Raw genomic sequence first — 17,508 nt, forward strand, 5'->3', positions numbered from 1 at the left:
GAGAGCCTCGAAAGCTTATGGCAGCATTGTTTCCATCTACCGCCGGCTAAGGCAACGACTTATGGAGCGTTGGGACGATTCTAGCGCCGTCAGTAGATCCGGTGGCACAGGAAGTTCTTTCTTTTGGTGACCGTGTTTATCAAAGGAATCGAAAGTAAGTAACGCTGCTGATATTTGTTGAATTTACGCGTCATAACGTACCAAAAACTGTGAGAATCGTGAAATTAAGAATATACTGATGTTTCTTATTACGATTATAATCAGCCTGACTGGTTTTGCTTTGAAGTTTTTCATATTTCATTCAATTTAGAATCGCATACTTACGCCACGTGTTCTAATGGAGCCGATTCGTTGTCAAGAGTTCCAATCTTCCCTCTTACTGAAAGCAACTTGAATTCTGTTTTAAACGAATCACGTCTGCGAAATTTCGTTTCTCTTAATTCACGATCAACTTCCAATTCTTTGAAAGGCGAGAGGCGTAATCACTTCACTAACTTGTATACACCATTTTCGAACTGCCGTGTAGCATGAAAATCAATATGTCTATAATTTTTTAGGAAATCAGAAATACATTTGTCACTATCTAGTGAGCTAAAGTCAACATTACTCTATTTCAGTATGGCGGACGCAGCTCCAGCCGCAGCCACAGCACCAGCACGTGGTGGTTTTCGTGGGGGATTTGGCTCTCGTGGAGCTGGGGGTGACCGAGGAGGTCCAAGAGGAAGAGGCCGTGGTGGTAGAGGTAGAGGCCGTGGTCGTGGCCGTGGTAAAGAAGATGCCAAGGAATGGATCCCAGTTACTAAATTGGGACGATTAGTAAGAGATGGGAAGATTCGTACTCTGGAAGAGATCTACCTTTTTTCTCTACCCATCAAAGAATTTGAAATCATCGATTTCTTCATTGGGCCGTCTCTGAAAGATGAAGTCTTGAAAATCATGCCTGTACAGAAACAGACTAGGGCTGGTCAACGTACTCGTTTCAAGGTAAAGCAATCTTTAATAAGTAATGTAACGATTAAACAAGTTGGCACGTGCTATAAACTGTATATAGTTGATTACCCGGTACAGTAGTACAATTTTATTATATAAAGTGCAGTAAAAGCTATGATCACTTTCTCCAGAGTGAAAAAAGTTGATCGTACATATGACAGTTCTTACTTAGTAATGTTTTACAGGCATTCGTCGCCATAGGAGATAGTAATGGTCACATAGGTCTTGGCGTGAAGTGCTCAAAGGAAGTTGCTACTGCAATTCGCGGAGCCATCATTTTGGCCAAGTTGTCTGTTGTTCCTGTGCGTCGTGGTTACTGGGGAAACAAGATCGGAAAGCCACATACCGTGCCATGTAAAGTAACTGGAAAGTGTGGCTCTGTCCAGGTGCGACTAATCCCAGCACCTAGAGGAACTGGTATAGTTTCTGCTCCAGTCCCCAAAAAGCTTTTGCAGATGGCTGGTATCGAAGATTGCTACACCTCAGCCAGAGGATCGACTGGAACTCTTGGAAACTTTGCTAAAGCTACTTATGCAGCCATTGCTAAGACGTATGCTTACTTGACACCTGATTTGTGGAAGGAAATGGTTCTCACAAAGGCTCCGTATCAAGAGTACGCAGATTACTTGTTCAAGAATCATCGTCCAGTCACTGGTCCGCGTCCCACTGAAACTGTATAAAAAAAAAAAAAAACCTGACCTGGTTGTTACAGTAATAAATCTTCTTGGATAATTAAAATGACCACTTGTTTTGCTTAATTCTTTTCCTGTTGTACGTATCCTCTTCCTATAATATATTCAAAACTTTTATGTATAAAAAGATATTTCAATTGACTGTGTTATGTTAATTTTCGTGCTAATATGATAACCTACTGCAAAACAAATGTTCTTCAAATTAATACGGGAAATTTTTATCAAATTTAGAGTTTTGGTAACCTATAGCCTAAGTGACGGTAAATAATTTTTTGATATTAAATAATATATTCCAATAACATGTTTTTTTCAATTGACGTATGTTTGACCATGGGATTCATTTCATTTATATTCCTAATTATTATATTAGTTTATGCATGATTTGTTGCAGAAGGCCACATACAATACCTAAGAATTATCAGATCGCTATAAATATGACACCCTTCTGTCGGATTACGATTAGCTTAAGGTTCATTATATTCAAGCATACAATGACAAGATTTCATGAAAAAGTAATTAAAACTAGATTAGGTTGTATAAACGTTTACGCGGTCGGTAAAAATACCGGTTACATATTAATGAGCACGCTTATACTTAGAATTTACAATGAGATACGTGTAGAAGCACAACAATTCAAAATAACATTCTTACATATCTAAGACAAACAATCGTTTTGCGAATATGACAGTTACCTAGTTAGGTACTGAACTGGAATACTCCAAATTGTATACATGCACACGAAAATATTTATATAAAATAGTAATCATTCTCGTTCACGCATCTCTTTTTCTTTTTTAAAGATATATTTACTATCTATCATTCTTCACGATGTCATCACAATCATTTGGCTTTTCTAGTCAAAATTAGTAGAATTTCAGGTGATCGTTGCTAAAAATGAAGATTACAGTGTACGTAAATGCATACACCTATGCATGTCACCAAGAAACCGATGTATCTACTAGAAATTCTCAGAAATTCACACGACTTTCCTAATCCGTACAAAAGTTGAACTTATTTTTCCTCGAGTGTTTTATGTATATATTTCTATCAATTAACGTTACACATTTATAGTACAATTGTTCATACCAACGAAAATAATTTTACTTTCAGTGTGCATACATGCTCAAGATTACATATAAAACGGATAATCGATAAAAAAATTTCCTTTATGTATTTTGAATCGGCAGTGTGCGGTAAATTTTTCTATGTACAATTATTAACAATAATGATTTTTCGTATTGTTTAAAAATTGAAAATAAATAAGTCGTAAAATAAGTTCCCTGCAGTAGAAAATATTATAATAGTTCTTTAATTTGTGCAGTATACTTATATTCACAAATTACTTAGCTTTTTTGGGTATCAATCTCTGACTTGATTCTGGCGAATAATTAAAATTAGAAAGGAAATAAAGAAAACTAATAGTAAATAGATACACCAAATTGCATCAAATGCGAATATAACGAGACGAGCATGAAAAATTGTTATTTTCACTGACACTTATTATACGATTGAATTCATCAATACTCGTGATTTAACTCAGTATTAATACTGCAGCTACAATAAATTGGTCAATAGTTTTGATTAAAAGTTGTGATTTGTATAACGAATTCACATGTATAGTAGATATCATTAAGCTACGATTTACCATCTTTTAGGATAATAATTATTCACTGTGGCAGCTACAATGTTATGTAGACAATCATTTTTCTTCCATTGTTTTACCTTGCAATTTTTATGAAAACTTCGATGAATTCATATTGTTTCTTAATCAAGTTCATGTTGTTTCTACGCTGCAAATAACTATCGTACACTGCCTAATGAAAACCATTCGATGGTCTCGTTAGTAAGATTTAGTCGTTGTAGTGGTAAGCGAATACCACCAAGGAATTCATTTTCTTGAAGGGTATCGTGATTCCAAATAGTGGCCTCCAATGTTCGATCTTTAATCACTTCAATTGGCATTCGATACTCTAACTGTAGATCAAGAGAAACAAAATATTAAGTGAATATTCATAACGATAGATTAAAATACTAACAAAAGTAATAAGCAGTATAAAATTAGTATGAGTTACCATTTCCATGAAAGATGGGTGACAATTTTTTTTTACCACCTTCGTTTTACGTTTTGTTGCTTTTGTTGGGTCTGGCTTGAGATAAACCTTGACGTATGTATTAGGCTCTTGAGCATTTGCTACCTTAGGTAGACCACGAGCATGATGAACCATAACGCATAGAGCACCTCGGGTATAGTGTAAAGATAATTTTATTTGACCCATTTGGCCATTTTCGCGAATTCTTCTTTCTGTCCACCAGTTTCCAACTATAGCAGACGGAAAAAAATCAGTAAAATGAAATTGAACTAATGACACATACTGGGCACTAGTCATATCCTATGCCACAAGATATAACTGATGACACAACACAAGACATGTACTGATTTGTGCCAATTTGATCAATATGATCGATCAAAAATTAATAATTATTAACTGAATTAGCCATATCTATTAAACGGTACCAACACAGATCCAAAGCTGCGAAATTTGTACCTCTGACTTTACGTAGATGGATATCAGCATTTTGTTGATCTCGAAGAAGTGGATGAAAAAATGTGTAGACCAAATCACTTTGTGATATTTCAGGGGCCATTTTGAACAAGCTCTGAAGAAACTTCTCAATATCTGCTCGACGCTTATCCGCCACCTGTTTGATATTCGAACGGCCAACGCTCATCCCATTTGGAAGGCTGTACAAACAATAAGAATTATTTTTATGATATCAGATGATGTCATGATATTCAAATTATTTCTGATTATAGTTACAGTTGGCTAAATAGAAAATCTCGCTAAGATTATTCCAGTTTGATTTATAATATATCGTTTATAATAAGTTCAGTATCATTTTAAAGAATAAGGTAAGATTTTGTTGATAAGACATTACATATAAGCTAGGAATTAATAATACATCATATTCGTCTTTAGTAAAATGTTTGTAAATCTCCGCCAATTTTTAACAGTGTACGAAATTCGATATGTCATATTAATCATATAAACAAAATTATTTTAATAGGCATCGATAGTAAAACTAGTTTTTTATGGTGAATAATCAAAGAGAATGCTGATAGTGTGTTTGCGATGAAAAAAAAAAGAAGGAAAATTGAGTGGTGGGAGTTGGAAGGTGATAGGTCTACGTATGGCATGGTCAACATTCTGGTAATTAATCACGAGATAAGCCCAAGCGATCTAACAAGTGTTAGCAGTACACTCATGATAGCATGCTTTGTGACGTGTAGTAGTATCCATTTTTTCAACGAATTGCCATAGAGTTGGTATAAAGTATTGAACAGGTACAATAATTTTGTTTCCTAATATAGTGAGTGGTTTTCAAGAAAGGTGCAGTTAATTCTTTGAAATAGGATTGAATTTATTCAACATGTTCTATGCTAATAAGTATGTGGAAGTTGACACAGTCTGACGAATGGTATAAATATGTCAATGGCTCGTTGATAAAATGTGAATCACGTTTTCTAATAATATGTAAGAATCCAACGAGATTATTTGCAAGTTATTTGCGATTCGGACAAGTTTTTCCTGCAAAACTCGTACTGTGCTCATAAAAGACAATAATATCATTTTATTGTAGTACGTGGATTTTAAAGTAAATAATGCACAGTGATTGACTGTCATATCATTTGCGATAACTATGACAGAACACCATTTGTTTTATCTGATAGAATGAGCAGATAGCAGTACGTTGTATTGATAGTATCATTTAACGAATGGTAACGTATTAATATCATGTACTGATTTGGTTAGTTAAATCTGCACTCTAAATGTTTCTGAAAAAGTAAATATTTCGGTTCTTGTATTAATTGTTAGTTATCAAACGAATCATTTGCTTCATACAAATGCCATGTTATTGATTGATTTAGAAATGTAGAACAAGCCCTAACTGCCAAACTCCCTATACATACAAGTGCTTTAACTTCTATAAAAAATTGAAATAGTTAATAAAATTTCGTTTCAAAACATTCCTTTGTGTTGAAATGTTCATATTCAAATGTTCATATTTTCTGTATTTCTTTGTTTTCATTTGTCTTTTGGTTATTTAGACTTATAATTAGTTTGGCTAAAAAACCACAACATTTCTAGAACCGACAGTTACTCAATACAACAGTGTTTCTGTGGTCAATTCTAACTATTTTTAAACATTATATTATCTCATTTCTCTTGGCGATCGCATTGAATGCCACTGTTAAATAAAAACTAACAATGATTCAGAATCAATAAATCTTAAAGTGGCATGACAGTGATAACGACAGTTGATTTATAAACTTGTTCTAGGCATTCCCATGCAATCAAGCGGCTTGTGGTTGTAAAATCGAAGGAAGTTTAACTAGTGAAGTGTTTCAACATTGAAGAAGGTGTTGCAGCGGTTCGATCAAAATGGGCTTCAAATGGTTCAAGGCTCGCATCACGATAAGTAGAATGCCTGAATACTCTTCTGCGGCAGCGGGTTCCTACAGGACAACGTCATTTGACATGCCTGATTTTCAATCAAATAATAATTACACAACTTCGACTAACGGTCAAACCAATATTGATAAAACATCCATCACTAGGCCAGTTTCTTTGCCTGCATTAAAATTAAATAATCCAGTGGCTGAAGTAACAGGCACAGATAATATTTCAGAAGCAGTCGAACTGAACAGCAGTGACAATTCAAGTAAATCTTCAAAGAAAACGTCCGACGTAACACAGTCGGGACGAGAAATGTACAGCGGTTTAGGAATAAGAAATACCGCTCTCTTGAAAAAAGAGACGTTTGAAGAGGATTATAATCAGAATATCGGAAACGTTACGCCTAGACCTGCACAAAAAATGCACAAGGCTGAATACAAAAGGAAAAAAGTTAAAGCACCAGTCCCGAAAAGAAAATTGAGTAAGAGCAGTGGTGATATTTTAAGGAGTGGCAATTCAGAAGGTGTTACATTTACAAATGAAAAGAAATCATCGCACACCAGTGATGTCGACGTTTAGTCTAGCTATACTTATATACTTATAAAACAATCTATCTTCAACGTAATATAGTCTATAGTTACAAATTTCATTAAAAACATTTTTTTCTTCACGGTTGATACCTACAGACCACTTGTAGAGAAAATTAATAAAAGTTTCTGATTTACTCTGCATAGTTCAAATACGGGGTGCAGAATGAAGACGGGTGATGATTTTATTGCTCGACGAAGGAATTGGTGATTTACCAACACATGACCTATATATGTACTTCATAGAATATTAAGTTGTTTCTATTCCATGGTAAGTAAGTTGCAAAGAAAGAGAGAATACATGGATAGCATATTACTAATATTTCGAGTGTAATTATATATGATGGTTTTGTTTACTTGATAAAATTATAATTAATGATGTTTTATTAGAAATGTGATAAGTGTATGACACAAGTTAAATAATTATCGTTATATTATGCTCACAGAAGCTTTTGAAACCCTTGTATTATAGAATAGTGATTACTATATTATATAGTAATTGTTGTCAATAATGGCATGGTGACTTAACGAAAAAATCTTTTTCCTTCAATGATGCTAACATATATTCCTTATGAATAAAGAGTATGTGTTGAATAAACGAATAAGTGAATATTTGCAGTCTTACCTGGCAACTTTAGCAAGAGGGAAGTGAATGCACAGCTTCTGATAAAATTCACAGAACTCCTTGTAAGATCGAAACAGATATGTAGGATCAGCGTGATTTTTTCTTTCTATTCTTAATATATACATATAGTACTTTTCTGGATCATAACGTTTTTGGTATCCGTAAACTTGAACGCTTGTCAGTTGGCCTTCTTGCTGCATGCTATAAATGGGAAAATTTCATAAAATTTAGTCAATGTGAATAAAGCACCAAAACTGCGATTACATAATCGAATACTTACGTATATGTACGTGGAATAAACGATAGTAGCTCGCCATCGTTTTGCTCTCCAGAAAATCTAAGCTGTGCAAGATTATGAAGGAAAAAATTGAATTGCGTAAACCAATTTTTGAGCGAGCTTTCAATCATGCGAGCAAAAGTTGCAGCAGCTTCTGGGTTTGTTTGACCAGGGAGTAAGGCTTTCTGGACATAGTTCACAGCATCCATTGTAACCCCAGGAATTCCAGAAGAGGCCATCTGAGGATTAGTGTATACATTCATTTTCGACTTATCAAGATCCTCTTCTATTTCAATCTCTCTCAGCTTATCGTGGATTAATTTTGTCATGGTGGAATCAGTTCTCAATTGTTTCTCATGTGTCAAGTTCTCCATTTCAATTATATTTAGATACAAAAGCACGGTTTGTCGAGTAATTAATTTATGAAAGTATATCGAAACAGCAAAGTATTATATCGCGTGTCCCAAAGGTTATTCTATTTTCATTCTCTCCTGCACTCATGAAATTTAGCATTCGGATCACTCCTATGTTTTGCACTTCGATGAACTTCTATTCTCTTAATTTATATAAGTAAACTCATATTGTCAATAAATTATGTTCAATTGTTGTCAAGTTTGTGAATTTAGTTTTCAAGTCACATAATTATCAAAACAAAATCATTCAACATTCAACATAGCACTTTTTATGTATCCATATTTCCGTTCAAATTCAAAATACGTATTGATATAGAATTCAAGGATTCGTAGACTTGGATTGTTAATTGCAAGATTTACATCCATCAGTAGTTAATATGGTTATTCGCCTGTCACAAATGATATTTTATTACTGCACATCACATCATGCTTCACCAAGGTTCTCTTAGAATAATGTAAAATATTCCGAGCACCAAGTCGTATTGTAGCGTGCAAGTTGTACGTGATTGTGGTTTGAAGTTTGATAACACTAAAGTGGATAAGACTTCACATTATATGTACACATCAACTCTGTGGCGAGTTGTGGTATTTATTTATATCAGGAAGCACGTATGTCGACAAATTATACGCATTAAATTTGCGACTGAAAATACGCCTGAAAACAATGGCTTTAACGAGATTTTAAATATTATAGACTGCAGCATATGGAAGAATTGAGAGAAACTGAAATGTTTGCGTCACATTTTTGTTCTCTTTGTCTCTCTTGAAAGTAGGAATAAATTATATCATAACACATCCTGTTTTTGTGAGCAAAATAGATAAGCTTATCTTAAGGTTCGACTTCAGCAACAGTTAACTGGTATCATTAAAAGGTCGAAATTTGAAAATATGCAATAGTAATTCAATTATGCGTAATTGCCACAATTATTATGATCTCTAACTTAATTGCAAAAAGAAGTTTGTCAGATACATTAATTCTCTCAGATCGTTCTTCTTTCTTTGTTGTGATGAAAGTTGATTAGCTTCAAAATTGTTAAAAGGGATACATACCAGTCCGAATAGATGGAGAATCAAGTTACTATGTTTTCGTACAATATTAAATGCCTGGCAACATAAATCTACGAAATGATGGAATTTCGCTGAAGGTTTGTCGCCACCATTTATAACGTATGCCATGTCAGATGTTAACACAAACGGTGTCCGATCTCTGAAAAATAGAACGTACAGTGAGAAATTGGAGCAAGTTTATATCCCAATTTACAAAAAGTAGGCTCAGAATTTTGTACCTCTTAAAATTTCCAAACATCTGGGCATCTCCCAAAAACTTGCCGAAATCAATGTGAAAAAGATGCCCCGATGTCTTGAGCATTATATTATCGTTGTGTCTATCACAAATACCGAGAATGTAAGTTGCTACACTATATCCAGCACAAGAAGCAGTGAAATTGGTCACTGCTCTTTCATATTCTAATTCAGACGGGTTGTGTTTCGCTAACCATTCTGCAATAGGTCGGTCTTTAAACGAGCCAGTCAAACCAAACTCGACTTGAATTTTTCGCAGAGTTTCTGCGTTAGTAACCATTTCAATCATGCCACGCTTGTAGCCAGTAGGAACGCAAGCGAAAGTCACCATTTTCAAGTCAAGACCTCCTTTCAGCCAAAGTTTATCCATGATACGAACCATTTGAAGGGTCAACATATCTTGTTGCAAATCATCGCCAACCTAAATTATTCGTTTCATTATTTCATATAGCCTATAAGAGTTTTGGAGAGAAATCTGATTTCTATGTAAAAATTAAGTTTCTTTAAAAGCAGTTTTCAGTTTAAAAATATGCACCAAATGAATATACCTTGAAGATGGCAGGAATGATGGCGTTATCTGTACTAATAAAGCTGATCTTAAGGGGCAAGGTAAATGATGGGAAATAGGAACAAGTTTGGACGTTGATGCCGAATACTTCTCTGCTTGGAGATAGAGGTAGACATGTGCCATCATTTTCCATTAGTTGACTGTTTATATTTTGTAAACCATTTTTAAGCGCTTCCATTCTCAACGAATCTTTCGTTGTTTTTATATTTTCTGCTACCTCGTGAAGGTTCTGTAACATAACAATCAGCGATTACAGTATTTTAAGTAACGTAATCAACATGATGAACCGTACCTTGACTAGACACTGTTGTGTAAGAAAACTATTTCTTAATGCATCCCCAACCACGGCAAGTAAGGCACGCAGCATCAATTGCAGTCTTCTATGGTACCTAGAGGCACTGATACTGTTGCCGTCATCTCCTGTTTGTGCATCAGAAGAATTCTAAAATTTTTTTAAACAAATTGTTATTTTCACGTCACACATTTTTCAGATGTGGGAGACGGATGAGCTCGGATAAGCATAGCGGATTTTGGGTACGATTATTGAAAAATCTTGAATGAATGATTCAGGAGAAATTTTAAATAGCGTTTGCAAAATGAATGGCTAAGTGAATGATAGAATAGGTCAGCATGCACTACATCATTGTTCGGTTTTTTAATGAAAGGATGATCCAACCTGTACCTGGGGACTCTGTCCCGGCAGTGATTGATTCAACAGCCAGTAAATGTGGTGTGCGACTCTAGGAGATAGAAGCGAGCGCTCGAGTAAAAAACGAGCGAGAGGAGATGCTTCATAGGTCTCGTGTTTCAGAGCTTGTAATAACTGAGGTAAATAATCTATCAGCTCATCGCTAGTAAGATCTCTGATCCAGCTTACAGCCATTTCTCGAACCTTCATGTCAGGAAAACTGGAAAGACAAACATCCATTATAGATAGACATGAGCTAGAAATATGTTGCTAGATGGTACCAACTCAAGTATAACATAGATTGCGAGATCAAATTAAAATGACGCACCATGGTAGGAGCAGCTGTAATGCCTGCACAGGTGGCAGTGGATTCCAGATACGCAACGATGCGTGTAAATCTGGCAGGCAAGCCCAATCCCAGCTGTGTGCTGCTAGCAACACTTTAGGTAATGCTTCAGGTCTGTCATGTAAATAATGTCTCTTCTCCCATAAAATTTCTCTCTCTTCCAGAGGCGGTCTGCGATATGAAGTTTATTTTTATAGAAACGGATGCATGGTATGTGGTAAAGGGTTTTATAAAGCAGTAGATGAGCTATACCTGAAAAACGTATCCTGTTGAGTTATGTCTACGAGAATTTCTTGCGTGTTGTGATCTAACGAGTTGAAGTCTAGAGATTTAATATCGTAATCTCTAAGTTCAGTGGGGAACAAGACTCTTCCACCATAATCGGGCAGTTCCAATCCAATTAGTGGTTGCACATTTCCATACGGATGAATTCCAGGGGCAGGAGCCGGCCCTAATCTCTTATCCGCATTGGGTGGCCACAACGTAAGGAAATAACTGCCTTGGGACATGACTCTGTACACGTAATACAAACAAATACAGGATAGAAATTTTAAAGAACGGATTTTCACTTGATTCAGATCAAACCAGAAAGAACAATTCATCAAATGTTTTTCAAATGTTTTTTCTTGAATATCATAAATCATATAAGCTATGAATTGATCAATGAAAATGCTCACCCATCGTAATCAAAAAACTGAAGTGCACCCCACCCAAGTTCTTCTTTGTGCATCGAACCTTCGGCTGAAGAATTAGACTCGTGCTCTGTGGGCTGCATGGTTCGACCATAGAGTACGAGAACCAGCCGAGCTTCTCTTGGTACTTGACATACGCTTATCCCTTGGAATTCCAGCCTAAAATATTCGTTAGGATTGTATGATAAAATCTTCTTATAAGTCTTATACTTGATATGTGAAATATATTTTACCACGCATTGAATAAAACTCGCTGATAAAAACTTGAACCGAGTGTCATGGGTTCGGAAACAACTGGATGACCTACGGGTCGAGTCCCATGAAATATTTGGGCAGCTATGATGTAGTCGTCGTGTTTCCAAGTGGCTGGTAATCTATGAAGAGCTCCTACTCTGACGAGAACTGTATCTATAACTTCTGATGAAACTAAAGTATCTGAAGAAATAATAAATGTCGTTAAAGATTGTTACAGTTAGGACAAGTATACCTGATGGCGAAAACGAAAAAATACTACTCACTGGTTGGATATTCTCCTCTAGTATTCAATTGAAAATCAACTCTGAATGCATGGCAATAAGTTTCAACTAGGTCTTGGATAGCATCTCGTATTTTATGACAATTTGTCGCTATCACTTCTGGAAATTTTGTTTTTATAGCTACAGGAGAGTAATCGCCTTCTTCGTGCAATGCATCCGGTTTTTTGCACTCATTATTAGCCGTTTGGGCTGAGGGCAAGAACTGACAGAAGGCATGCACAAAATTGTCGACAGCTTCTGTTATTTCAACAGTTTCGACATTTCCCATTAGCGCACAGACTGCCTTTATGGCCTGTACAACACCGCGTGGTTTAAATTGTGGAAAGAGACTAGAAGTATGATTTGTTGTTGCCATTTGCAATGCTGTTGTCTCCACACGCTCCATTTCTTTCTCAACAGTTTCTACAGCGTAACGTTTTAAAAATATATGATTTATGTTGACATGTTACAAAAATTTTTTCAATTTATTTCACGTTTTATTATCACAGATCTAAATTAGGTATCTAAATTGGACGAGATAGCAGATGCCGTGTCCATTCGAAAGTGTCGAAATTTTTGTACTCACCTAACAATATAATTAAGGTGTCATAGCATATCGTCTGCACAGGTTCATTGGGTAAAATTTCCTCTAATCGCAAGCACTGATCTCGGTTATCGTCTTGAAGCTTTAAGAAAAATGTTACGTCAAGACATTGTGAAGCGAATGAAATATGATAATATTTACTTACTGTTCTGGCAAGTGATCGTTTCATTTGTTTTCTTGTCAAGATCGCCAATTCAATATCTTTTTCCAATTTGATACATTGATGTACATATTCATATTGTGCTAAGGTTGTATTTGGAACAAGATATTCAGCCAATCCAAGAACTCTCAGACAGTACTTATCTACATTAACTGTATCTTCGTCATCCAACGTGCATGCTACATTGAGTATGACATGTTCCACACAACAATTGACTGAAAAGAATACAAAATTCAGATGAAACCTTATTCCTATGATATAAATCTACCACAAAAGTTCTACAAAGACAAGTATAATCCTCTGAAAGTTTACCATCGCATGTGAAAGTGATAGGCTGAACGGGATCTTCAGTGCTAGTAGTGAGTTGTGGGTATACAACTATTTTTATGCTTGTTCCATCTGGATATAAGTTCTCCATCATCGGACTTACTACATGCCCAACATTTGTACTTGGATTATTGAACGGAAATTCGCCTAAAATAAGAATACAATCGATAGTAACGATCCAAAAATTTTTATGTAAATTTGGGCAGGATGAACGGTTTTATGCTTATCGAGTTTGGCCTACCTCTCACAGATTTAATCATCTTGTGAAAAGCTTTCAGGTCACAGTCATGCAAGGATGCTCTTGCTTTAACTACGGTAATATTCTCGTAAAGACGAGTGTTCCTTTTTTGCTGTGAACAAAGAGAAAGAGAAGGCAGATTATAGAAATTCCAATCCATCTAATTGGAAAAAATGCGTTTTAGAAACAACAGGAATAGTTTATTAAAATATACGAACACGACGATCCAGCGACGTTCGTCTCCTTTCAATAGTGTTCCAAGCCGATGAATTTCTAGGTGGCAGAGGTGGAGGAGCTGCTGGTGATACGGCAGGTGACTTTGCCGATTTTTCAACAGCAGCGTAAACTGGGTCGGAATTAACACTTTCATTCGTGCTGTACATATAGTCAAAAGGGTCAAATGGGTCGTACACAGATCCGCTGAGCTGCGAATCTGTATCTGTTTTGAAAATCACAGAAAAGCATTATTTATTTATTGCAACATGTATAGAAGTGTCTTTTCACGAAAGGTTTACTCACCATCCCTAGCTGCCAATGTGGCCTCATCGTTCACTTCAGTCTTTATAAGCAAGGGGTCAAATGCTTCAAGAACGCTGACTCTTACATTAGTTTTGTCTTCGTTTTGTTCAAATACGGTCAGATCTATCAGATTACTGTTGAGTTTTTTCTCTATTACTTTCAGAACATCTAGCTGCCTGTTATCTACACTGTAATTGGGAGAAGATACTCCAAACACTGACGGACTTGTGCAAGTCCGATAGTTTGCTGGTAGAGGTGGAATCTACAATGTTTTTAAAAGCAATGTCAACACGACTGTCATCAACTGAAATTGCAAAGCAAGAGTAGCAATAAAGTCAAACTGATGCCGTGTCTTTTGAAAAAGAACACTGGATAAATGTAGACAAGGAAAAAGTTTAGCCGTATGTTTTACAAATGACAGTAATTAAAATAAGACAGAGCGTATGAAAGTATGCTACAAAGGAAAGTGTTATGAAAACGATTTTCATTATTCACCTGTGGAATGCTATCATGTGTATTACTACTAACACTGCTTGCCCTGGACATTACAGGGCTGATGCCCGGAGTGCTAGGTGTACCAGGTGTGCACGGAACAGTCGATGTGCTTGGTCCTGGTGACGGTGAGTGATATCTCAAATCCCTAGGATTAAAAGTACTCGCAGAGCTACTGCTGCGTGAGACCTTTGGAGCTCTTCTCAATAAAGAGGGATGGTTTTCCCATTTTGGCTCGACAGGCGCTTTTCTGTAAAACAAATGGCCGCCTTGGTCAGAGAAGTTCTAAATAATAGATTGAGAAATGCAGATAAGAGTGTAATTCACAGGATCACATTAGTATCTATTGTATTGCCTGTAGAGCTTGTCATTCATATTCTGGGGTATGCCGGGTATCGAAACAGCTGATGATTAATAGTCGAAAGTTTTTTTGCAATGCTGTATAAATAATTGATGAAAAGCTTACGGCGGCGGGGGTGGTGGTGTACAATACGAAGTTAGGCCATCTTGTTTAACAGGGCTTGTGAAATTAATCAAATCGGGAGCAGCTCCCCTATTTGAAGTGCCCGGTGTTGATGAATTTCTTCTATACGGAACAGGGGGTGGAGGTGCGATTATCGCCGTAGTTCTTGGTTGGCCAGTATTGAACGATCCTGGTCTAGGTCGACTCCGTAAATGAAGCCTGTGGATAAATATGGAAATAAACTTTTTGACTAAAGATAATTTCTCAAGCTTCTATATGGAGCTGCACTTGTTTCCATCGCTCTCAAGGTATGAAAATGTTTGGATTGTTTACCGATCGCTGATCGGCGCTCCGTCAACCTCGACTGTGTTGCTATCGTCGTTGCTACTGTTGTCGTTGCTGTGTGGCGAAGTATACGGTCGTCGAACATGGCCAGTATACTCGAGCTGTTCTTTTTGTAGTTTGAATTTTTCCAAGGCCAGACTTTCCAGGCTTAGGGCTTGCGCCCTTTCAAGATCTTCTTGAAATTGTTGATCATAGTCTATCACCGGTTGCCTTCGAGTATGCGTGTTCCCACTGTAGTTCGACATCTGTGGATCAATAAGATCGTGTTTAAATAAAACTTTTTTTCTTATAGTTTTTTTCGTGCTTGGAAATACATCTATTCACAGCTAAGTTAACGGACCACGCTAGAGATAACGATATTTTTGATAACTGACATTTGATAGGCAACTCATCATTGCTTCGAGTTGTTTAAAATTCCTGTTAGACAGATAGCTCTCACATTTCTTTTTGACCCATACAAGGAATTCTTTGAAATGCCAATTAGTTACTTATAAGAAACGAATATAATCGGTCCTCTAGTATTTTTCTATACAAAGTAATCTCAAACTATGTTTACGATTGTTACATCCATCAATGACTATTGTCAAATTGAATGTGCTATGAGGCTCACTGACACACAATATTGTCAGTTCAAGAGCACAGAACCGATATTTAAAAGTATACATTTGTTGTGGTATCACTTGGCTTTGCTTAGCATGTTGCCGGAAATGTATTTTTCAATTTCTTCAGACTCGACAAATATCTGCACTTTGCTGAACAAGCGGACTTAATAATATGTATAACACACATCGTAACAACAATAGAGAAACTTTCAGAAAACAGGATCTGTCTTTTTTTGTTTTGAAAAAAAAATATGGTTTTAAATTATACGTAATGTTTACAGTTACTTTACTTCGACAATATCGATTAAACTGACTCGGCTTTGTCATGTTAATACGGTTTGCTATTGTCGGGAGAATTTTGAGTCAGTTTTAGGATTCATACGTTGTTCCGATAATTAGTCACAAGTTCTTGGGTGGATGAATGAAAACAACTGTAAATATTATACAGTGTCAAAGTCACCCTGACTTCGAAGCGTGCGATGTTGAACTGAATCAATTCTTTCATTACTAGTTGAATCTGAAGAATGATAAATTTTTTAAATCATAGTAGACGATAATTATTCTATGATTAAATTCGTACGATCAAAAACTTTCATCATCGAAAGGCTTAGGTGAGAAAAATAAATGCACAGATAAAATATAGCAACACGTTTGTAAAAGATGTTCGAGTATCTTTCGCAAAAAAATAAGACGAAAATTTCTTTACACAAAATTGACAAGTGATGTCACAATAATGTAAAAATAGAACGTCACCAGATACAGACGCGAAGAATGTTCATAAAGAAATGAAGTCTAAATCTAACCTATAAGCCGAAATCATAAAAAAAAAAAGGTACGACAGTGATGCATCAGCAATTGACAGGTAGCGTGAAATATTGTTACTACGAGATCTGTGCGGAAGCGTGAAAAGAACAAGAATAAGAATAAGGAGTATAAAATGTGCACGGAAACCGCGATAAGAATCGCGAGATCGGATGGGTTGAAAGTTAACCGTTTGAAAAGTCCTGTCAGTTGGTTATTAGGAGAATAACAATTAGAAAAAAAAACACACACAGACATGCACACGCGTTGTCACCCGAATAGTACTGTCACGATTAAACTCACACTGGCATTATAATAAGCGTCCTAGTTATGCGGTACTCATAAAATAATTGACAAATGTTTCATCAAGATGCTACGGCTATCGGCACCGTTATAGTTCACAGACGACGTGACATTTCTAATTTACAGTTCAGCAGAGCCGAACCAACTGCGGAGCAACGTACAAACTTCTATTACCGTACGCGATAAATCTACTACTGCCGTTCAGAGCCACGAAGTCTGCTGCGGATTGTTTGCCAACTTCACGTCGGTAGCTCGCTCTTTCCTTTTTCCTATCGCTCTCTCGATCGCACTGCAATCGTAATCGAAAATTTGAATTTGAAATATCCCAGTTTACGACACCTCTCAAACCCTATTTATAATGTCGTAAAAATTTACGATCGCACGTTTTTTTTTGTATTCTCCTTGCGCCGATACGTTAAAATCGCAATGATTATTACCCAGGTAGCAAAAAATTTACAGTCGTTAAATAGCCGTCTAACAATAAAGCATGTCTTATGCGCCA

General features: G+C 36.2%; 2 protein-coding genes across 4 annotated transcripts; one reads left to right on the forward strand and one right to left on the reverse strand.

The window, feature by feature from the left end:
• The first annotated feature begins 11 nt into the window (after positions 1-11).
• On the forward strand, positions 12-1,728 carry RpS2 (ribosomal protein S2). The gene is made up of 3 exons (XM_046631258.2): positions 12-154; positions 618-984; positions 1,176-1,728. Exons 2-3 carry the CDS (start codon positions 619-621, stop codon positions 1,668-1,670), a joined length of 861 nt encoding a protein of 286 aa, XP_046487214.1. The 5' UTR covers positions 12-154; position 618; the 3' UTR covers positions 1,671-1,728.
• On the reverse strand, positions 1,278-17,180 carry Pi3K68D (phosphatidylinositol-4-phosphate 3-kinase catalytic subunit Pi3K68D). 3 transcript variants are annotated; one of them, XM_069137276.1, is made up of 25 exons: positions 17,007-17,180; positions 15,289-15,545; positions 14,959-15,174; positions 14,529-14,742; positions 14,001-14,262; positions 13,700-13,920; positions 13,485-13,593; positions 13,229-13,390; positions 12,902-13,131; positions 12,739-12,838; positions 12,156-12,575; positions 11,871-12,072; positions 11,623-11,796; positions 11,198-11,458; positions 10,928-11,116; positions 10,588-10,819; positions 10,204-10,353; positions 9,892-10,140; positions 9,328-9,764; positions 9,092-9,248; positions 7,632-7,867; positions 7,352-7,552; positions 4,229-4,425; positions 3,755-4,002; positions 1,278-3,656 (listed from the first exon to the last, which is right to left on the reverse strand). In XM_069137276.1, the coding sequence occupies exons 2-25, from the start codon at positions 15,543-15,545 to the stop codon at positions 3,483-3,485; spliced, it is 5,298 nt and encodes a 1,765-aa protein (XP_068993377.1). In that variant the 5' UTR covers positions 17,007-17,180; the 3' UTR covers positions 1,278-3,482. The 3 variants fall into 3 exon arrangements, with proteins under 3 accessions (XP_068993377.1, XP_046487205.1, XP_046487204.1); XM_046631249.2 differs by having other exon boundaries at positions 10,594-10,819; positions 14,496-14,742; XM_046631248.2 differs by having other exon boundaries at positions 14,496-14,742.
• Between the last annotated feature and the right edge of the window lie 328 nt (positions 17,181-17,508).

Source organism: Neodiprion pinetum, chromosome 6, assembly GCF_021155775.2.
Source record: "Neodiprion pinetum isolate iyNeoPine1 chromosome 6, iyNeoPine1.2, whole genome shotgun sequence".
NCBI classification, from domain to species: Eukaryota; Metazoa; Arthropoda; class Insecta; order Hymenoptera; family Diprionidae; genus Neodiprion; species Neodiprion pinetum.

Coding starts and splice junctions, on each gene's coding strand:
- RpS2 (XM_046631258.2), top strand. CDS start 619: ATGGCGGACGCAGCTCCAGCCGCAGCCACAGCACCAGCACGTGGTGGT. Junction 985..1,175: donor GTCAACGTACTCGTTTCAAG/GTAAAGCAATCT, acceptor AATGTTTTACAG/GCATTCGTCGCCATAGGAGA.
- Pi3K68D (XM_046631248.2), bottom strand. CDS start 15,545: ATGTCGAACTACAGTGGGAACACGCATACTCGAAGGCAACCGGTGATA. Junction 15,175..15,288: donor GGAGCGCCGATCAGCGATCG/GTAAACAATCCA, acceptor ATTTATCCACAG/GCTTCATTTACGGAGTCGAC. Junction 7,868..9,091: donor TTCTCCATCTATTCGGACTG/GTATGTATCCCT, acceptor ACTAATCCTCAG/ATGGCCTCTTCTGGAATTCC.